Source organism: Caretta caretta, chromosome 15 (assembly GCF_965140235.1).
Source record: "Caretta caretta isolate rCarCar2 chromosome 15, rCarCar1.hap1, whole genome shotgun sequence".
Lineage (NCBI taxonomy): Eukaryota > Metazoa > Chordata > Testudines > Cheloniidae > Caretta > Caretta caretta.
The window spans coordinates 26,137,808-26,153,223 of record NC_134220.1 but is presented as its reverse complement, the minus strand read 5'-3'; the positions used below and the strand labels follow the sequence as shown (position 1 = coordinate 26,153,223).

At 38.8% G+C, this 15,416-nt stretch overlaps 1 protein-coding gene across 3 annotated transcripts in view; it reads left to right on the top strand.

Moving 5' to 3' along the window:
* Positions 1-13,837, top strand: part of IFT81 (intraflagellar transport 81) — a 66,748-nt gene extending 52,911 nt beyond the window's left edge. For all 3 annotated transcript variants that reach the window (XM_048821691.2, XM_075120052.1, XM_048821690.2), the window contains exons 16-19: positions 1,689-1,760; positions 1,858-1,943; positions 6,243-6,288; positions 7,176-13,837. In XM_048821691.2, the coding sequence (XP_048677648.1) occupies positions 1,689-1,760; positions 1,858-1,943; positions 6,243-6,288; positions 7,176-7,358 (387 nt within the window). In that variant the 3' untranslated portion in view covers positions 7,359-13,837. The remainder of the gene's footprint in view (positions 1-1,688; positions 1,761-1,857; positions 1,944-6,242; positions 6,289-7,175) is intronic.
* Positions 13,838-15,416: the final 1,579 nt, after the last annotated feature.

Here is a 15,416-nt window from a genome sequence, read left to right as displayed (position 1 = left end):
CCTAGGGCTAGCTGGAGTTGTACACATCTCTTGTTTGAGCACAACAAATGCATTGAGTGGGTCTTCCAGGCCCATCCAATGGAATCTTGTCCTGACCAGCAAAATTCTTTTTGCAAAAGATGCATCTGCCAGAATCCCTGCTCACTCATGTAACACCTGCTAGGATAGCATTTGGCTGTTGGAATGTTAATGAATTATTACCAAGAGACATCTTCAAATGTTTATGTAACTAGAATGCCATTTTCACTAAATTAGCAAAACAAAACCAATGGTTAATGGATAAATTTAATGAAATGTTAATCAGCTGCTATCCAGAGGCATACAGAGTAATTGTTTTCCCTGCGAATTTTAAAAATGCTTATACAAAGTGCCCGTTTGCTTAGGATATTGGATAGATTACAGACATTACTTTTTTGTAAATATACAAACATATACTTGTATGTCTAAGTGCTTGTCTACACCTAAAATGCTACAGCAGCACAGCTGCTCCACTATAGTGCTTCAGTGCAGACACTACCTACGTTGATGGGAGGAGTTCTCCCATCGGCGTAGGTAATCCGCCTCACCAAGAAGCGGTAGCTAGGTCGACGGAAGAATTCTTCTGTTAGCCTAGCACTGTCTGCCCTGGGGGATTAAATCAGTATAGCTACCTCTCTCGGGGGTGTGGATTTTTCACATCCCTGAGAGATGTACCTTTACTGATGTAAAATCCTAGTGCAGACCAGGCCGAAAACAGGGATTGTATACACACAGGTTTTGAACTGCTTTAACTATATCAATTTAGAAACGGATGTAGTTAAATCCATGCAATCCCCTAGTGTGTATGCAGATATACTAGTATAAATATATATATATATATATATATATATAGTGTGTGTGTGTGTGTGTGCATATATATATATAGTATAAATATCCTTATATTGATCTAGTTTCTGGATACCAACCCTAACGGTTTTGTCTAGACTTGAATTTTAAGTCCTATTCGAACATGTTAATTGATTGTCAATTAACATGTTAGCTAACATGATTGTACCTTCTGATGTAGACCTTTCACAAATGTGTTCCAGGACACAAATACTTATGACATGAATAAGAACTAGGATTTGAGTCCTGGAACACATTTGTGAAGTGTCTGTATTAGAAATTATGATCGTGTTAGTTAAACATGTTCACTGGTAATCAATTAACATGTGTTAGAACATGCCTGAAAATTCAAGTCTAGACAAAACACTAAGGGGCCAAAGGGTTTTTTTAATCCTTTCATTACCATTTTAAAAGGAGCTTTAATACTGGAAAACCCAAATGATTTAAACATTTAAGGAACTGAACAGTACGTAGTGATGTGCATTACCTTCATTTGCTGCGACAGAATTTTAAGATCTTTTGGTTGAGAACTCTCTTAAATATAAAAGTGCTGAATGTCTCAGATTTAAATTGATGTAATCTTTATAGAATTTAAAAGATTTTGAGCCCAAAGCAGAGAAGAATGCTTTGCACAATAAGCAAAGGGAATTCAATTACTAATTCACATGAAGGTAGGGGCCATTGACTGCAGTCAGAATTCTGCACTCAAAATGATGGCAGGATGTTGCCCTAAACACTTCCAGTTGTACTTTGTACAATAACAGTCTGTCTGCTGGGGACTTCAAGAATACTGCTTAATAAAATATATTGTTCTCATACTGCAGGAAGTAAAAGGGCTGCGTGAGGAGTGTATTCAGGAAGAAAGCTGCTATCATCATACTAACTGCATGAAAAAGGTAAGTCCACAAGAGAGAAGCCTAAACTTGCATAGGTGAGAATATTTAAGTAGGAAAGATGGTATATGTCTAAAATATGCTGTGTATTTCTTTTTAGAATCTAGAAATACAACTTCAACGTGCTAAAGATGAGATGAAGACGTATGTTTCCCCAGATCCACAAGACAGAAGAAAAGCAATTAGGTAAATGTTCTTGTCTGTCTCTTGTGTGTTAATTCAGAGGATTTTTATAAACCGAGCCTAAAGTTATAAATGTTTTCATTGGTATTTGAACTGGAAGACGGAATTCACCATCTAAGCTTAAAAATACTATAATATTCAAAAAATAAATATCCTGCATCTAAAAGATATTGTTGTATACCCAGTAGTTCTCTCAAACATACCAAAAATCTTTCCCTTTGCGTTGGAGACTATCGGCCAGACAGTAACTTTGAACTCCAGGTTCCCATTGGAAATGGATGCAGAGATGTCTTGCCGCAGCCAAGCCCAGGGAGGAAATATGGCTGAGTCAGACAGAGAGAGTCAGCCAAGTTTCCTCCGGGGGTTCCTGAAAGCGCACACTGAAGCAGCAAATCTGCCACCTTTTCAAGGGAGTCCAGCATGCGTTGTCCTCAGATCCTGACCAGCTCTTGCCAGCACTTGCACCGGTGCTTGAAAAGTGAAGTGCTGGTGCTCCGTAGGAGAACTGGGTGCTGTTCCTTGTGCCCTCCTGACACCATCCACCCCAGCAGACACAAGTGGGTGCTGTTCCTTGTGCCCTCCTGACACCATCCACCCCAGCAGACACAAGTGGGTGCTGTTCCTTGTGCTCTCCTGACACCATCCACCCCAGCAGACACAAGTGGGTGCTGTTCCTTGTGCCCTCCTGACACCATCCACCCCAGCAGACACAAGTGGGTGCTGTTCCTTGTGCTCTCCTGACACCATCCACCCCAGCAGACACAAGTGGGTGCTGTTCCTTGTGCCCTCCTGACACCATCCACCCCAGCAGACACAAGTGGGTGCTGTTCCTTGTGCCCTCCTGACACCATCCACCCCAGCAGACACAAGTGGGTGCCACTGGAACATAAATATTTAATAACAATGACCAGTCACTTACGTGCGGAGAAGAACTCCAGTGTTCTACAGAGGGGCCGTTATTAGAACACTAGAACTGAAACTGGGAACTGGTGCAGGAGAAAAGTGAGAGGGCTGAGTTGAGGGGGAAGAGAATTTAATGAATGTAACTTAAAAACACAAACCAACCTCCAAATGTGTCTCATCTCCTAATCTCTTTGTATGGTGTATCCCTTTCCACCACTCAGCTGCCCTTATTTTTTTAATAAGACTGGATGCTCTTAAGGGCAGAAACTGCATCTTCCACTGAGTATGGAAAGCGCACGGCACATGGCAAACACTACTGCCATCTGTCAGTAATGGTTTCATGGAATCAAGTAGCTGTGATTGGGCAAACAGAGGAGCAAGTAGGGGAAATGCGGGAATTGGAACATGGTGAGTGGAGTTATAGGATTCTGGGCATTGGGAATAAGACTTGAGTGGAGCATTGCCACTTCTCCTGCTGTCACTGTTTTGCTGAACCTTTGCTAAACATGAGAAAAGAAGCTAGATAAGGTGACAGTTTCTCTGAAATTAGAAACATTTTATTTTGACCTTCTGTGAGTTCAGAAAGCATTCACATTTATAAGTATACTGAAGGCTTTGATATGCAGATATTTACAAAATGCAAAATAGGGAGAGAAAATGAGTTTCTAGGCCTCCTTTTAGAATGTGTATGTATTTTCACTGGGCACTGGAATGTAAACAGAGCTAAAATGAACCATAAATAGAACAGCACTTTCCTAGTAACGTATTGAACAAAAAAGTCTTAATTCTGACATTCTTTATTGGATATAAACGCTCTGTTCCATACAGTCAGTACTAAGGAATGTGAAAAGTTAATTTTGTTCTCTAAAAATAAAAGTTGGTTTTTTTTCTAATTAAATTCATTCATTCCAGTCATCATTATAAATAGTAAAGAAAAAGGCTACCATGAAAATGAGTTCTTATTTTTTATCATTATTTTGCAATAAACAGCTTTGCAATAAACAGCTTTACTTAAAACAATCAAACACATCCTGGGGCCAGGTCCTTAATTGTGCCTGAGTAACATCCAGTGAGCTTAATAGGAAGGAGGAGATTTTAGGTGGCTTTTCGCTCTTTTGATCTGGTAGGACTAGCTAGGGCCAATTTGGCTCCTAGCACAACTTAGAGCAGCCTCATGGGTGCTCTGACTTGCACACTGTTTAGAATGGTTCTGAGTTGCCAGAGCACAATATGCTCCAGCCACACCCTCTCCGGCCACTAACACATCTACTCTGCTGAGAGAGCAGGAGCCAGGATCAGATGGTATGGAGCTCAAAGAATGTACTGTAGCTCAAAGATGGAGTAATCAATGGGGATGGGGAATGTATAGAAAAATCTGCATCACAGCAGATTCATAGATACTAGGGTCAGAAGGGACCATTATGATCATCTAGTCCGACCTCCTGCACAACGCAGGCCACAGAATCTCACCCACCCACTCCTGTGAAAAACCTCACCTATGTCTGAGCTATTGAAGTCCTCAAATCGTGGTTTAAAGACTTCAAGGAGCAGAGAATCCTCCAGCAAGTGACACGTGCCCCATGCTACAATGGAAGGCGAAAAACCTCCAGAGCCTCTTCCAATCTGCCCTGGAGGAAAATTCCTTCCCGACCCCAAATATGGCGATCAGCTAAACCCTGAGCATATGGGCAAGATTCACCAACCAGATACTACAGAAAATTCTTTCCTGGGTAACTCGGATCCCATCCCATCACAGGCCATTAGGCCTATTTACCATGAATATTTAAAGATCAATTAATTACCAAAATTATGTTATCCTATCATACCATCTCCTCCATAAACTTATCGAGTTTAATCTTAAAGCCAGATAGATCTTTTTCCCCCACTGCTTCCCTTGGAAGGCTATTCCAAAACTTCACTCCTCTGATGGTTAGAAACCTTTGTCTAATTTCAAGTCTAAACTTCCCAATGGCCAGTTTATATCCATTTGTTCTTGTGTCCACATTGGTACTGAGCTTAAATAATTCCTCTCCCTCTCCGGTATTTATCCCTCTGATATATTTATAGAGAGCAATCATATCTCCCCTCAGCCTTCTTTTGGTTAGGCTAAACAAGCCAAGCTCCTTGAGTCTCCTTTCATAAGACAGGTTTTCCATTCCTCGGATCATCCTAGTAGCCCTTCTCTGTACCTGTTCCAGTTTGAATTTATCCTTCTTAAACATGGGAGACCAGAACTGCACACAGTATTCCAGGTGAGGTCTCACCAGTGCCTTGTATAACGGTACTAAAACCTCCTTATCCCTACTGGAAATACCTCTCCTAATGCATCCCAATATCCTCCACCCTTGCCGAATAATAGCCTACTAGCACAACCTGATGTGGTTTATTGATGTGTTTTATCCTTTTGGAAACTAAGATTTCCCAAGCTGAGCAATTTTGAAAGTTCTTTAGATATCTGAACCACTCTGTGTTTCATGAACTCTCAAACCCTCTGCAGCTAAGTGTACTTGTTACACACCGTCATACTTTGTTCTTAAAAGAGAGCATGTTGTTTCTTAATATCTCACCTAAATTGGAAAAATATGTAAATAAGGGCATAACAGCATATCAGAATTTATTATTTGAATATCATATCATGTATGTGAAACCTGACAGCATCAAGGGAATAGCTTCATCCACTGATGACAGCAACAGCAAAGATTTTTAATATTGGATGTCAAGACTTATGCTCCTACATTATGTTTAGGCACCTAAATAAGAAGCCTGATTTTCAGAGGTGCTGAGCACCCAGCAGTTCCTATTGAAATCCATTGGAGCTGCAGGGTGCTCAGCATTTTTGAAAATCAAGCCACCAGTGTTAGGTTTTGTGAAACATGGGACCAAATACTGCTCATCTTAAACTCCTCAGTTTTCCCATTTGCTCCAGTGACACTATTCCCATAAGCGAAGCAGTCTGGATTTGGACATTGTATGGCATTTGTACAGAAGTATGACACTGAGCAGTCTCAGAATACTGGCAACTTTAATGCAGTATTAAAAAGGTTCTCAACCATGCATTATTCGGGAGGGGCCATGCACTCAGACTTCACGTGGGGAACCCCAGAAATCAAACCTGCTCTGAAAGCTTAACAATGACCTTATCCATTCGTGAATAGCATTTTATGCCAGCTGCACAATTATGGGGGTCAAAGAACTCCTGAAGCCTGATGATAAAGATATTTCTTCATCTCACTCTTTTGAGTTTCTTATTTAGGGGCCCTTAGATTTTGATGCTATCCCCACCCTGGCTACATGTAAACTTTCTACCACTTTCCATTTTTTCCCCTCTTGTAGAGTTAATCTGTCTTATTACTTAGAACTAATTAAAATTATAACTCAATTATTATGTACCTTCTTTAGAGAACAATATACACGAATGATCCTTGAACAAGAAAACCTTGGGAAGGTAAGGATGAGTTTGGCTTTTTTCACTTTAACAAACATGTTGCAATTCATACTTTTATTTGGTCCAATGTTCAAAACTGTGTTAATCCTTTTAAAAAGCATACTGCAGAACACAGAGAAAACTCTATTCCTGTTAGCATCAGTAATGAATCCCCTGAAAAGATATCACACTTACCCTTCAGAGTTTGATTTCCTACAGAGCATAGTATGAGCTTCTTGTAAAAGATAGTCAAACAGCTTAACACAACAGCACATTCCCTGTAAACCATTTGGATAAGAAACTGAAACACAGATATAACAAACTGTGCCAGCTCAGATCTGAAGTTGTATATAAAGCAACCTGTTGAAGTCAATAAATTTTAGAGCTGTCAGTCTTATCTTTATAAAAGGCTAACGATATCTTCAATGTAGTTGTGTTAACAAAATCATTGTTTATTCACATGTGAAATTCAGGCTAGTGAAGGGCTTAGCCATACTATTTCAATCAAAATGTCCTCTTTTTCCTCTCTAGTTTTCCCTTTGAGTCAGTTTGAGATATGCAAAATCTCAGTCTGGAAGTGAACTGATTTTTTAAAATAAACTTTTACAGAACAAATGGGACTCCCCACAGAGAAACTGGAATACAGCAGGGTAAAGCTGCACTATATATAAAAAATGGGGTGTTCTTTTCAAGGAGCTGCAATAAAACTAACATCATGCAAGCCGCACACATCAAAGACTCTACAGAGAATGCTGCTTGTCCATTTACAAGGAATGTTTTCTAACTTAACTGAACATTAATAATGTTTCAGGGGGAGAGGAAATGTTCTTTATTCACATTAGGCTATCTATGTAGGCTAACGTTTGTCATGTTGAACCTATCCAAATATCTTTATTTGTTTATAACAGAAACTACGAGAGAAACAAAAAGCTGTGCGGGAAAGTCATGGACCAAATATGAAGCAAGCTAAAATGTGGCAGGATTTTGAGCAACTGATGGAGTGTAAGAGAGAGTGTTTTCTAAAGCAACAAAATCAAACTTCTGTTGGTCAAGTCATTCAGGAAGGTGGCGAGGATAGGCTGGTATTATGAATTTGTTTTGAATTCCTGCTTCTAACCTCGTCATTTCCTCAGATCATTCAATTGAATATTGCTTTGTTTTCTCACTGTTTCTACATAGGTTACTTTTAAATTATTTATTTTCAGTGGGTAATATAAGGTTGAAATTAACTCCCAAGTAGAGAGCCCTCTACATTATTCAAGTGCCAGGTTAATGACTTAAGTCATGTGGAGGGTCTTGTGTGAGCTCTCTGCACTGAGGTGAATTTCACTGTAAAGTCTGTGGATCTTCCCAAAGAAACCAAGGGGAAGGAGGCCTTTCCCAAGGCCAGAGAAAGCTGGTTGAGCTGCTCTTCAGCTGCTACTGTAGCCCTAACGCTACATTTTTCAGAGGGAAGGATAGGAAGTTCTGGTCCACCCATGGCCCTCTCCTTCCTGTCTTGCCCCAGTTCATTCACTGGTAAGCATGGAGCCATTGCAGAACTGAGCTCCGTGCCACGCTAGAGGTGCACACACCCTGCACACTCCACTCCCAATCCCTCTATCTCCTTACACAATTGAAGTAAACTGATTGTGCTGCCAGAGGACCCTTCGTTGGCACAAAGACAGAAGCAGGATTTGAGAACAATTACTTGGATTCTGAGCTTTTTCTATTTTTTTCCCATTTTTTTTCTTTTTAAATATGTGCTGTCTTCTAACTTTGTCCTGTGGTTGTCATGAAAACTTAAACTGGGGCCTAGTAAGAAATACAGGCCTAGGGTTTCCCCTGCACTGAGGCAGCTTTGTGCTGTTTTCTTTATGCAAAGTGATTCTAAGTGATAGCTGCCCACTTCATCCCAGTGCAGGGGCAGTCCTCCAGTGATGTAGATCTGGCCCAATTCTTCCTACATAAATTAGGGTATGGAAAGGTGTTTGTGGGCAAGACTTCCCTGCACCCTGACTAGTTGTCAAAATAGTCCCTGGAGGTCACTGACAGCCTTCAGACTGTTCTGAGAGACATCAGGGGATCCACCTGGTGCACAGCTGGCCCAGGATCAGAGAAGTGCAAAAAATGGCTTGAAACTCCCTCACCCCTCCTGATTTTTGCTGTGCACTCCTTGGCCAAACAGACAAGGGTCAGAGCTCTAGAGTTATGTCATGAAGATCAACATTCTTACTGCTTTTCTTCCTTTCTTTTGGCCTATAGAAAAGCCATTTGGAAAATTCTATCCTGTTTGAAATAAAATTGACCTAATTTTTAATAGTACCTTCAGTGTTACTTTGGGTATAACAAATATTTTAGCTTTCTCTGATATTTAATTATACAGCCACTTGCTGCTTTTTGTGTGAACCCCTTCCCTAATCTGCATTTGCGTTAAATATATTAAACAGAAATAGAAGAAAAATAAAATCTGGTGGTGATAGTGTCTTTATAAAAATTCCTTTAGTTGATGGAAGTAATTGAACAGTCATTAATAAAGGTAAGCAGCTTGCTGGGCCTTAAAGGAAAAAGGTGTTTGAAAAACTCAGATTCACTTCACAGAGTTATTTCTTTGGCAACAAAAAGTGTTTGCAGCCCTGCTAAGAAAACAAAGCCTTCAAATCCCACACAACCCTAAGATTTGCCTGGAGACGGGGGGTAAGTCCCATCTCATCCCCATGTGGGGCCCTGCCCCTTGGCTCCTCTTTCCCCTTCAGGATAGCTCAAGGGACTCTTTCTCCACAACTACACACTGACCCTCTCTCCAAGGACAGGTAGAAGCTGCAAAGGGTTAAGCAGCATTAACTCCTATGCAGGTTTTCACTGGATTTGGAGGGAAGCCTGCTGTGTAGGGGGCGGACCTTAGGTAGATTTACAGGCAGCTGGGAGAGTATGTCTCATTACTACCATGTGCCTCTTCCACAATGTGAGTGCCCTACATGGCAAAAGAAGGATTGTCTCAAGGTTAAGGCACTGGACTGGAACTACATCAAACAATGTGCTAGGGGCAAGCTCAACAAAATGGCAGCAGACTGTGTGGTATGGGGAAACCCAGTTCCAGGAATATCTTTAGGTTCTTCTCTTGCTAGCCCAGTATTTATTAATTATTACTTATTTATTTACAGTGCTCTAGTGCCAAATGGAGCTGAAGAAAGTTATGGGAGTTACATACTTGGCCTTTTGAGGAAGGGTTATAGGCATCTTGTTGAATGCTTGTCATCAACAGTGGAATAGCATGGCCATCTAGACAGGAGATATATTAGGGGGAGCCTGGGATGATCTCCAGAAAAGGGGCATTTGGATTCCTTAGGGGTCATGTGCAGTGGTGAAGGAGAACACATGCTCCAAAGCCACAGAAAAGCGGGGAGGGGAGAAGATGAGGGAGGGACATGCACATGAAACTAATTCTTAACAAAATCCCAAACCTAAAATCACATTGATTATTCACTAAATCATTTAGACATCTCTTTTTTATATGGCACTGCCAGTTGCGCAGGAGTTATGCTTTGAAATCTATAGGAGTAATGTACAGTCCAACTGGATGTAATTTTTTTTCTGTTCAGTGTTACCCTGTAAGCAGAGTCTCTTTCTTTTTAAAAACAAGTTTCTGGTAGTTGATTTAAGATTACATGATGGTTGCACTGATTTAATTAGTGTGGCATCATTCTTACAGCATCAGAACGACTTGCTGAAGCGAAGCAGAAAATCAGAATTACTCTAAGAAAAGATAATTGGAAAAACTAAAAAGCTGTTACACAGTTATTTTTAGCTTTTAGATAAGTGGACATTTAATGCAGGTTTATAATGGATTCTGTTCAGTGGCTTTTCCAGCCAGTTAGTGATTTGATGGGAGCATTCAAAAATCTTTGACTGATTCGGACAGTTAATTTCTTCTGCTGGTAATTTACAAAGAAGGATCTCATTATCTTTTGCTCTATTAGTATTAATAGTCTAGCTGGCTACCTAATGAGATTACAAATACAACTTGGAAAATCACCTGCCTTTTACTTTTGAAGATCCAAATTAAAAAAAATGTAGTCAGTGAAATTCTGTGTTTCTGTACTCTTAAAAATTTCTTCCTGTTAAGACACCAACTGCATACATTGATTCAAGAGACTAGTACCTATCTTTACCCAGAGTTAAACCAGGAAATAATCCAACTTTAAAGGCTGTTTGTGTTCCATAGCATTGCATGGTTTTGTCATGCAAGTGTAACACTGATTCAAGGGATTTCCTTTTCAAGAGTTACAGGCAACTCCCAAATGAGTAAGCACTATGAATAGGGAAATCAGAAATGGGCATGAGCAAACTTTTTTGGCTTGTTACATAACCAATCGGTTAATACTTTTATCATCTGGATTTCTCATGCTCATTTGTTTGGTCAATATTAGCAGTTACCATTTTGCTTCTATTAGAGCATTAATAGAGGAGAAATATTAGAATATCCCCCAAATGGCTCAATCTGCAAACACTTTATATATATATAAACATATAACTTTACTTACGTGATTAGTACAACTGAGCAATTCACATATGTAAAGCTGTCCACCTGCTTAAGTGTTTGTAGGCTTGAGCTCTATAGTTGTATTTTATTATGTTTAAATACGTGACATTTTTGGTAGATATAAAGTACAAAAAAAGACCTGAAGAAAAATCTAGTTCAATTAAGACCGTAACATTTTGTTCTAAAAATAGCAACTCAAAAATGTTTTGGCACAGATTAGCCTAATAAATATAAAATCTATTAAAGCTGTCTCCTGAAGAAAGCCCTGCAAGCATCTGTATCTTAAGGTACAGTATTATTTAGTGACAGCTCAGTGAGTTAAAAAAAGTCCTCTTTGTGAGAGAGTCCTGATTAATTAAAATGGATGTATCATTCTCAGTCTGTAATATAAAATCTGTTCTTAGGGTGACCAGATGGTCCAGGGAACTGGAAATGGGATACAGAGCCTTTCACCTTTAGATCACTGTTCCATATTTGGCCCAGATCAGCAGTAGCTGAAAGTCACTACAACCTGGAGGCTGTCCTCAGCTTAGTTAAGTATGCATAATGAGTTGGCAGTATTAGGCCAGTTCCTAAATCACTGTGGCAGCTGGCAAAGTTTGGCAACCCTGTAGCCATTCTCAACAGCAACGTAGGCACAGGATTGATAGGGCCATGGAGACCAAGCTACCCTGTCACCATAGGTGTCCCCACCAGAAGAGGGTTGCGCTGCACTGGCATGGCAGAGGGTGGGAAGCTTGCCTTGTATCTGCTTTGTGGATAAAGAAAACTACAGACTTGATGCCTTTAAATCTGGCACCTTTCATTAGCGCTATATTCGCTCAGATTTAAATGAAAAAAACCAAAAAGGACAAATAACTTGTTCTCTGTATGTCCAATGTTATTTATATCAGCAGGTTTCCTATCGTGTTAACTCTTCAGCTCCCTTTCTGTTCTGGTCTTGGACATGTGAATGTTCCAATAGGGAAGAATTGCATGGATCAGCTTTGGAGGTGTCTATTTCTCAAGGTATCCGCTGCAAGAGGCAACACCTAAATAATTAGGTAGTTAAGTAGTCTCAAAATTTAGGCTATTTTAAAGTTGTTTTAATATGAAGAGGAAGGGGCCTCTGGATCCTGAATGTGTGACCCATACAAACCCAATTTTTCTGCTCTTGTGCTCCCTATGTTCGTTCTGCCTCAGTTTCCAGACACCATCGCTAACCTATCTTTAACTAAAACATGGCAGGGGACGGTTTTTCACAAATAATTGTGCTGTGCTGCTTTCAGTGATTTTGGTATACAAACAAGGAAATACTGTAAGCAGTTGGGGCCATGATAACTTAATGCCCCATTAGAAGCACAAGATTGTAGGAGAGGCAGAGCAAAATTTCCTACATAATTGAGATAAAATCAGCAAGGAACTGTGGGTCAAATCCTGCAGTCCTTCCGACAAAATTCTTGTTGACTTTAATTGGAATTTTGCCACAATAAGTTCTGATGGAGTTAGCCCTGTGTTCTTTTTCCTGGCAAAACATCAGTAGTTAAAGGGACAGTGTAAAACTTTAAAAAAAAAATTTAAAAATATATATTCTTGCCTAAAATAATGGTCTTGATCCTGCTGAAGACTCCCACTAAAGTGGGACACCTTAATTAAAAGACCTTTTATTTATTTATTTAATTAATTTATTAAAGTTTTTCTCAGCATGAAAGATAAAAAGAGGCTAGCTGGTATGACTTTAGTTTGTAGTTGCTGTCTACTCAGTTTCACTGTCAGGTTCTCATGCAGTAACACAATGCTGCAATGTTTATGACTTTATTCTTTCAAAAAAATTAAACTACTGCTTTTTTATTTTATTTCATGGAAATATTTATTTTCATGAATGGTAAAAAAAGAAAATAAAAAAATTTTCACCATTTTTTCCCATTGTTCTTAGGTTAGAGAAAAACATAATTTTTACAAAATGTGTGGAAACTTGATCCAAACATGTCCCTTTAACGAAATCCTATTCCCAGAGCAATGCAAATACCATATAATATAGCCATGAAGAAAATGAAACAAAACTCTTCAGGTTAGCTGCAACTCTGCTGAAAACATAGAATCAGTATCTGTCAAATGGATTAAGGCTCTGGTCTTGCAATTGGATCCACAAAGGCAGAGCGTATGTCTGCGCAGAGCCCTATTCAGGTCAATCAGTACTGAATAAAATCACACGTTTAAATTTTTGATTGCAAATATTAGAGTTTTTAAAAAGCACCCATTAACACAGTAAGAACATCACAGTGTCTCTTTTTGGAATATAACAAAGCCAGATCCTGCACACTTTGGCCAAACTAATCCTTGAGAAGAGTTTGGTCTACAGGAGCAGGGCAAACAGGATTTGACCAATATTTAAAGATAAATTCTTCTCTCTCCCTTTGAATGGAGAGGAAACTGTCCTCGTTATTTTACAAATAATGAACCACAAACACATGCATTTTATGCAAATAATAAAAATGTATGAGGGAATCATGCAGAAATTGGCCAAGTAATGTTTTGTTTTTATGTGTAAAAATGTGTAAGATTTTGTTTTAATGTGTAAGATAAATAAATAGCTAGAGAAGATATTGGGCTAAGTGAGATTTTATACAATTTAAAAGCATTAGTTTTTCCATTGAATTATTTCTAAAAAATCGATTTAACGATTGAAAGTCTGAGGCTATAAAATGTTAAGTGAAAAATTCAGAAGCTTATTTGATTTACTCCAATGGAGCATTATCTGAACAGTAACATGGTTAGACATGGCTGTTGCAAATGGAAATGTCAGGTCCCTAAATGAAGAATTAAGTGAGGAAGAGTTGATTGACCCAAGATTTGAGAAGTTAAAAATTGCGTGAGAATTATGCATATTGGATATTGGTGATCAACTGACTTTTAAATTGTACATTCTCCAAATGCTGAACTTTCTTCTATCGCTTTCAATGCAATTAATGTTTGACAATTTATTTGTAAATCGTTGTATTAACCTTGCTTTAGTCTGCCATATTTTTATTGTATAAAAATGTATTTTTTAAGCCTTAAAGATTAAAATTGTGTCATTTGAGTTGCTTCCTACTAAATATAATACAGCCAGGTCACAACACTGGTGTATACCAGCTGAGAACCTGGTCCAATAATATTTTATATTAACATTACACCTTTCATCCTTGAGGATTTCTCTGCTTTATCACTAGAGGAAATAGGAATAGATTGTTTTGGTACCTCTAGGAGCCAGCTTGAAAATCTTTAGAGACCCATTTATTGTCTTGAGGACATTAATGAAAATGAGGTATTCATTAACTCAGACAATGACAAATGACCATCTCAAGCTTAAAGCTCACCAAGAAGACAGCTTCCACAACTTGTAATTAGAGCAACTTGAACTCCTCTCAGATGACAAGAAGCTGGAGCATGGCACACTAAATAATGTCTTGTTAACAGTTAAGTTCCTATTCCTTTAAGGATTGTTGGTTTTTTTCACATTGACTACACCAAATTCTAGGTCTGTCCATGTGGAACACATCACTTTATACTCTTTCTATACAGAGCTGAGAATCCCTAGTTGTTCTTGAGGCTGATTAAATTGCATGAGCGGAAAGATTAATAATAAAATATTAACTGTGTACATGGTAAGCTTTCTTACAGTGTAAAAATCATCATAAAAGTTTTCCCAACATCACTAACACAACTTGGTAACCCTTCCCAGCTTTTGGCTAAAAAAGATCAACTTACATATATGGCACTTTTTCATGACGTGTTTAAAAAATGTTTACACTTCGCATAACGTCAACTTTAATGTTTTTAAATCGGGGGGACATCCTATAGTCCTTACCACTGTTGTCAAAGCTATTTTCAGCCTTTAAAGGGATTCACTTGCTAGTGACTTGGCAATGTCAAACAAATGTTCAACTTTTATTCTGACACTTCTTGAAGAATTTGATTGAAACTATATATGTCTAGATAACATCCAACAAAGTGCCCCTCTTGCGTTTGTTTCAAGATATTTTTGGAAACAACAGAGGCGACCTTGGACAGAGCTGCTTTTCCAATTTAGGACTTCAGTTGATCTAAGTGAATAATTATAAGCAGCAAACGTTTTTCTAAACACACAAACAGCAAAACAGTTTTGGTAATATATTGTACTGAAGAATTGTGCTTTTCTGTAGTATGTACTTTGCCAGCCATTCTGATCTATTTAGGACAAAATCAGTATATTTCACATTCAACAATCTACTTCCAAATACATTTACAAGTGACTCTCTGGTGCACATTTGCTGTTCATCAAAAACTCTGTGTAATTTTAATTGTACAGTGCTTGTTTATGTAATATTTTAGTTTCTTTAAAAATAAGAACTAGGAATTAGCCTTTGCTTACTGACATCAAAAGTCTGATTTCAAGCCAGGGCTCACTCAGACTTGATGTAAAGTCTAAATGAGGACAGTGGTAATGCTGGCAAATGCTCTGTGATGGGATTGCCACCTGTCCAGATCATAGGAGAAATACTGCTTGTCAAGCTTCAAGTTTAAAAAGCAAGGTTATGTGCCAAGGCCTGTGTACATCTAGTCTGGGACAGATCACTTGCTTTTCTTTCCTCAGTTGGCCAGTCTTACAGTTGTATCCGTAAATCTT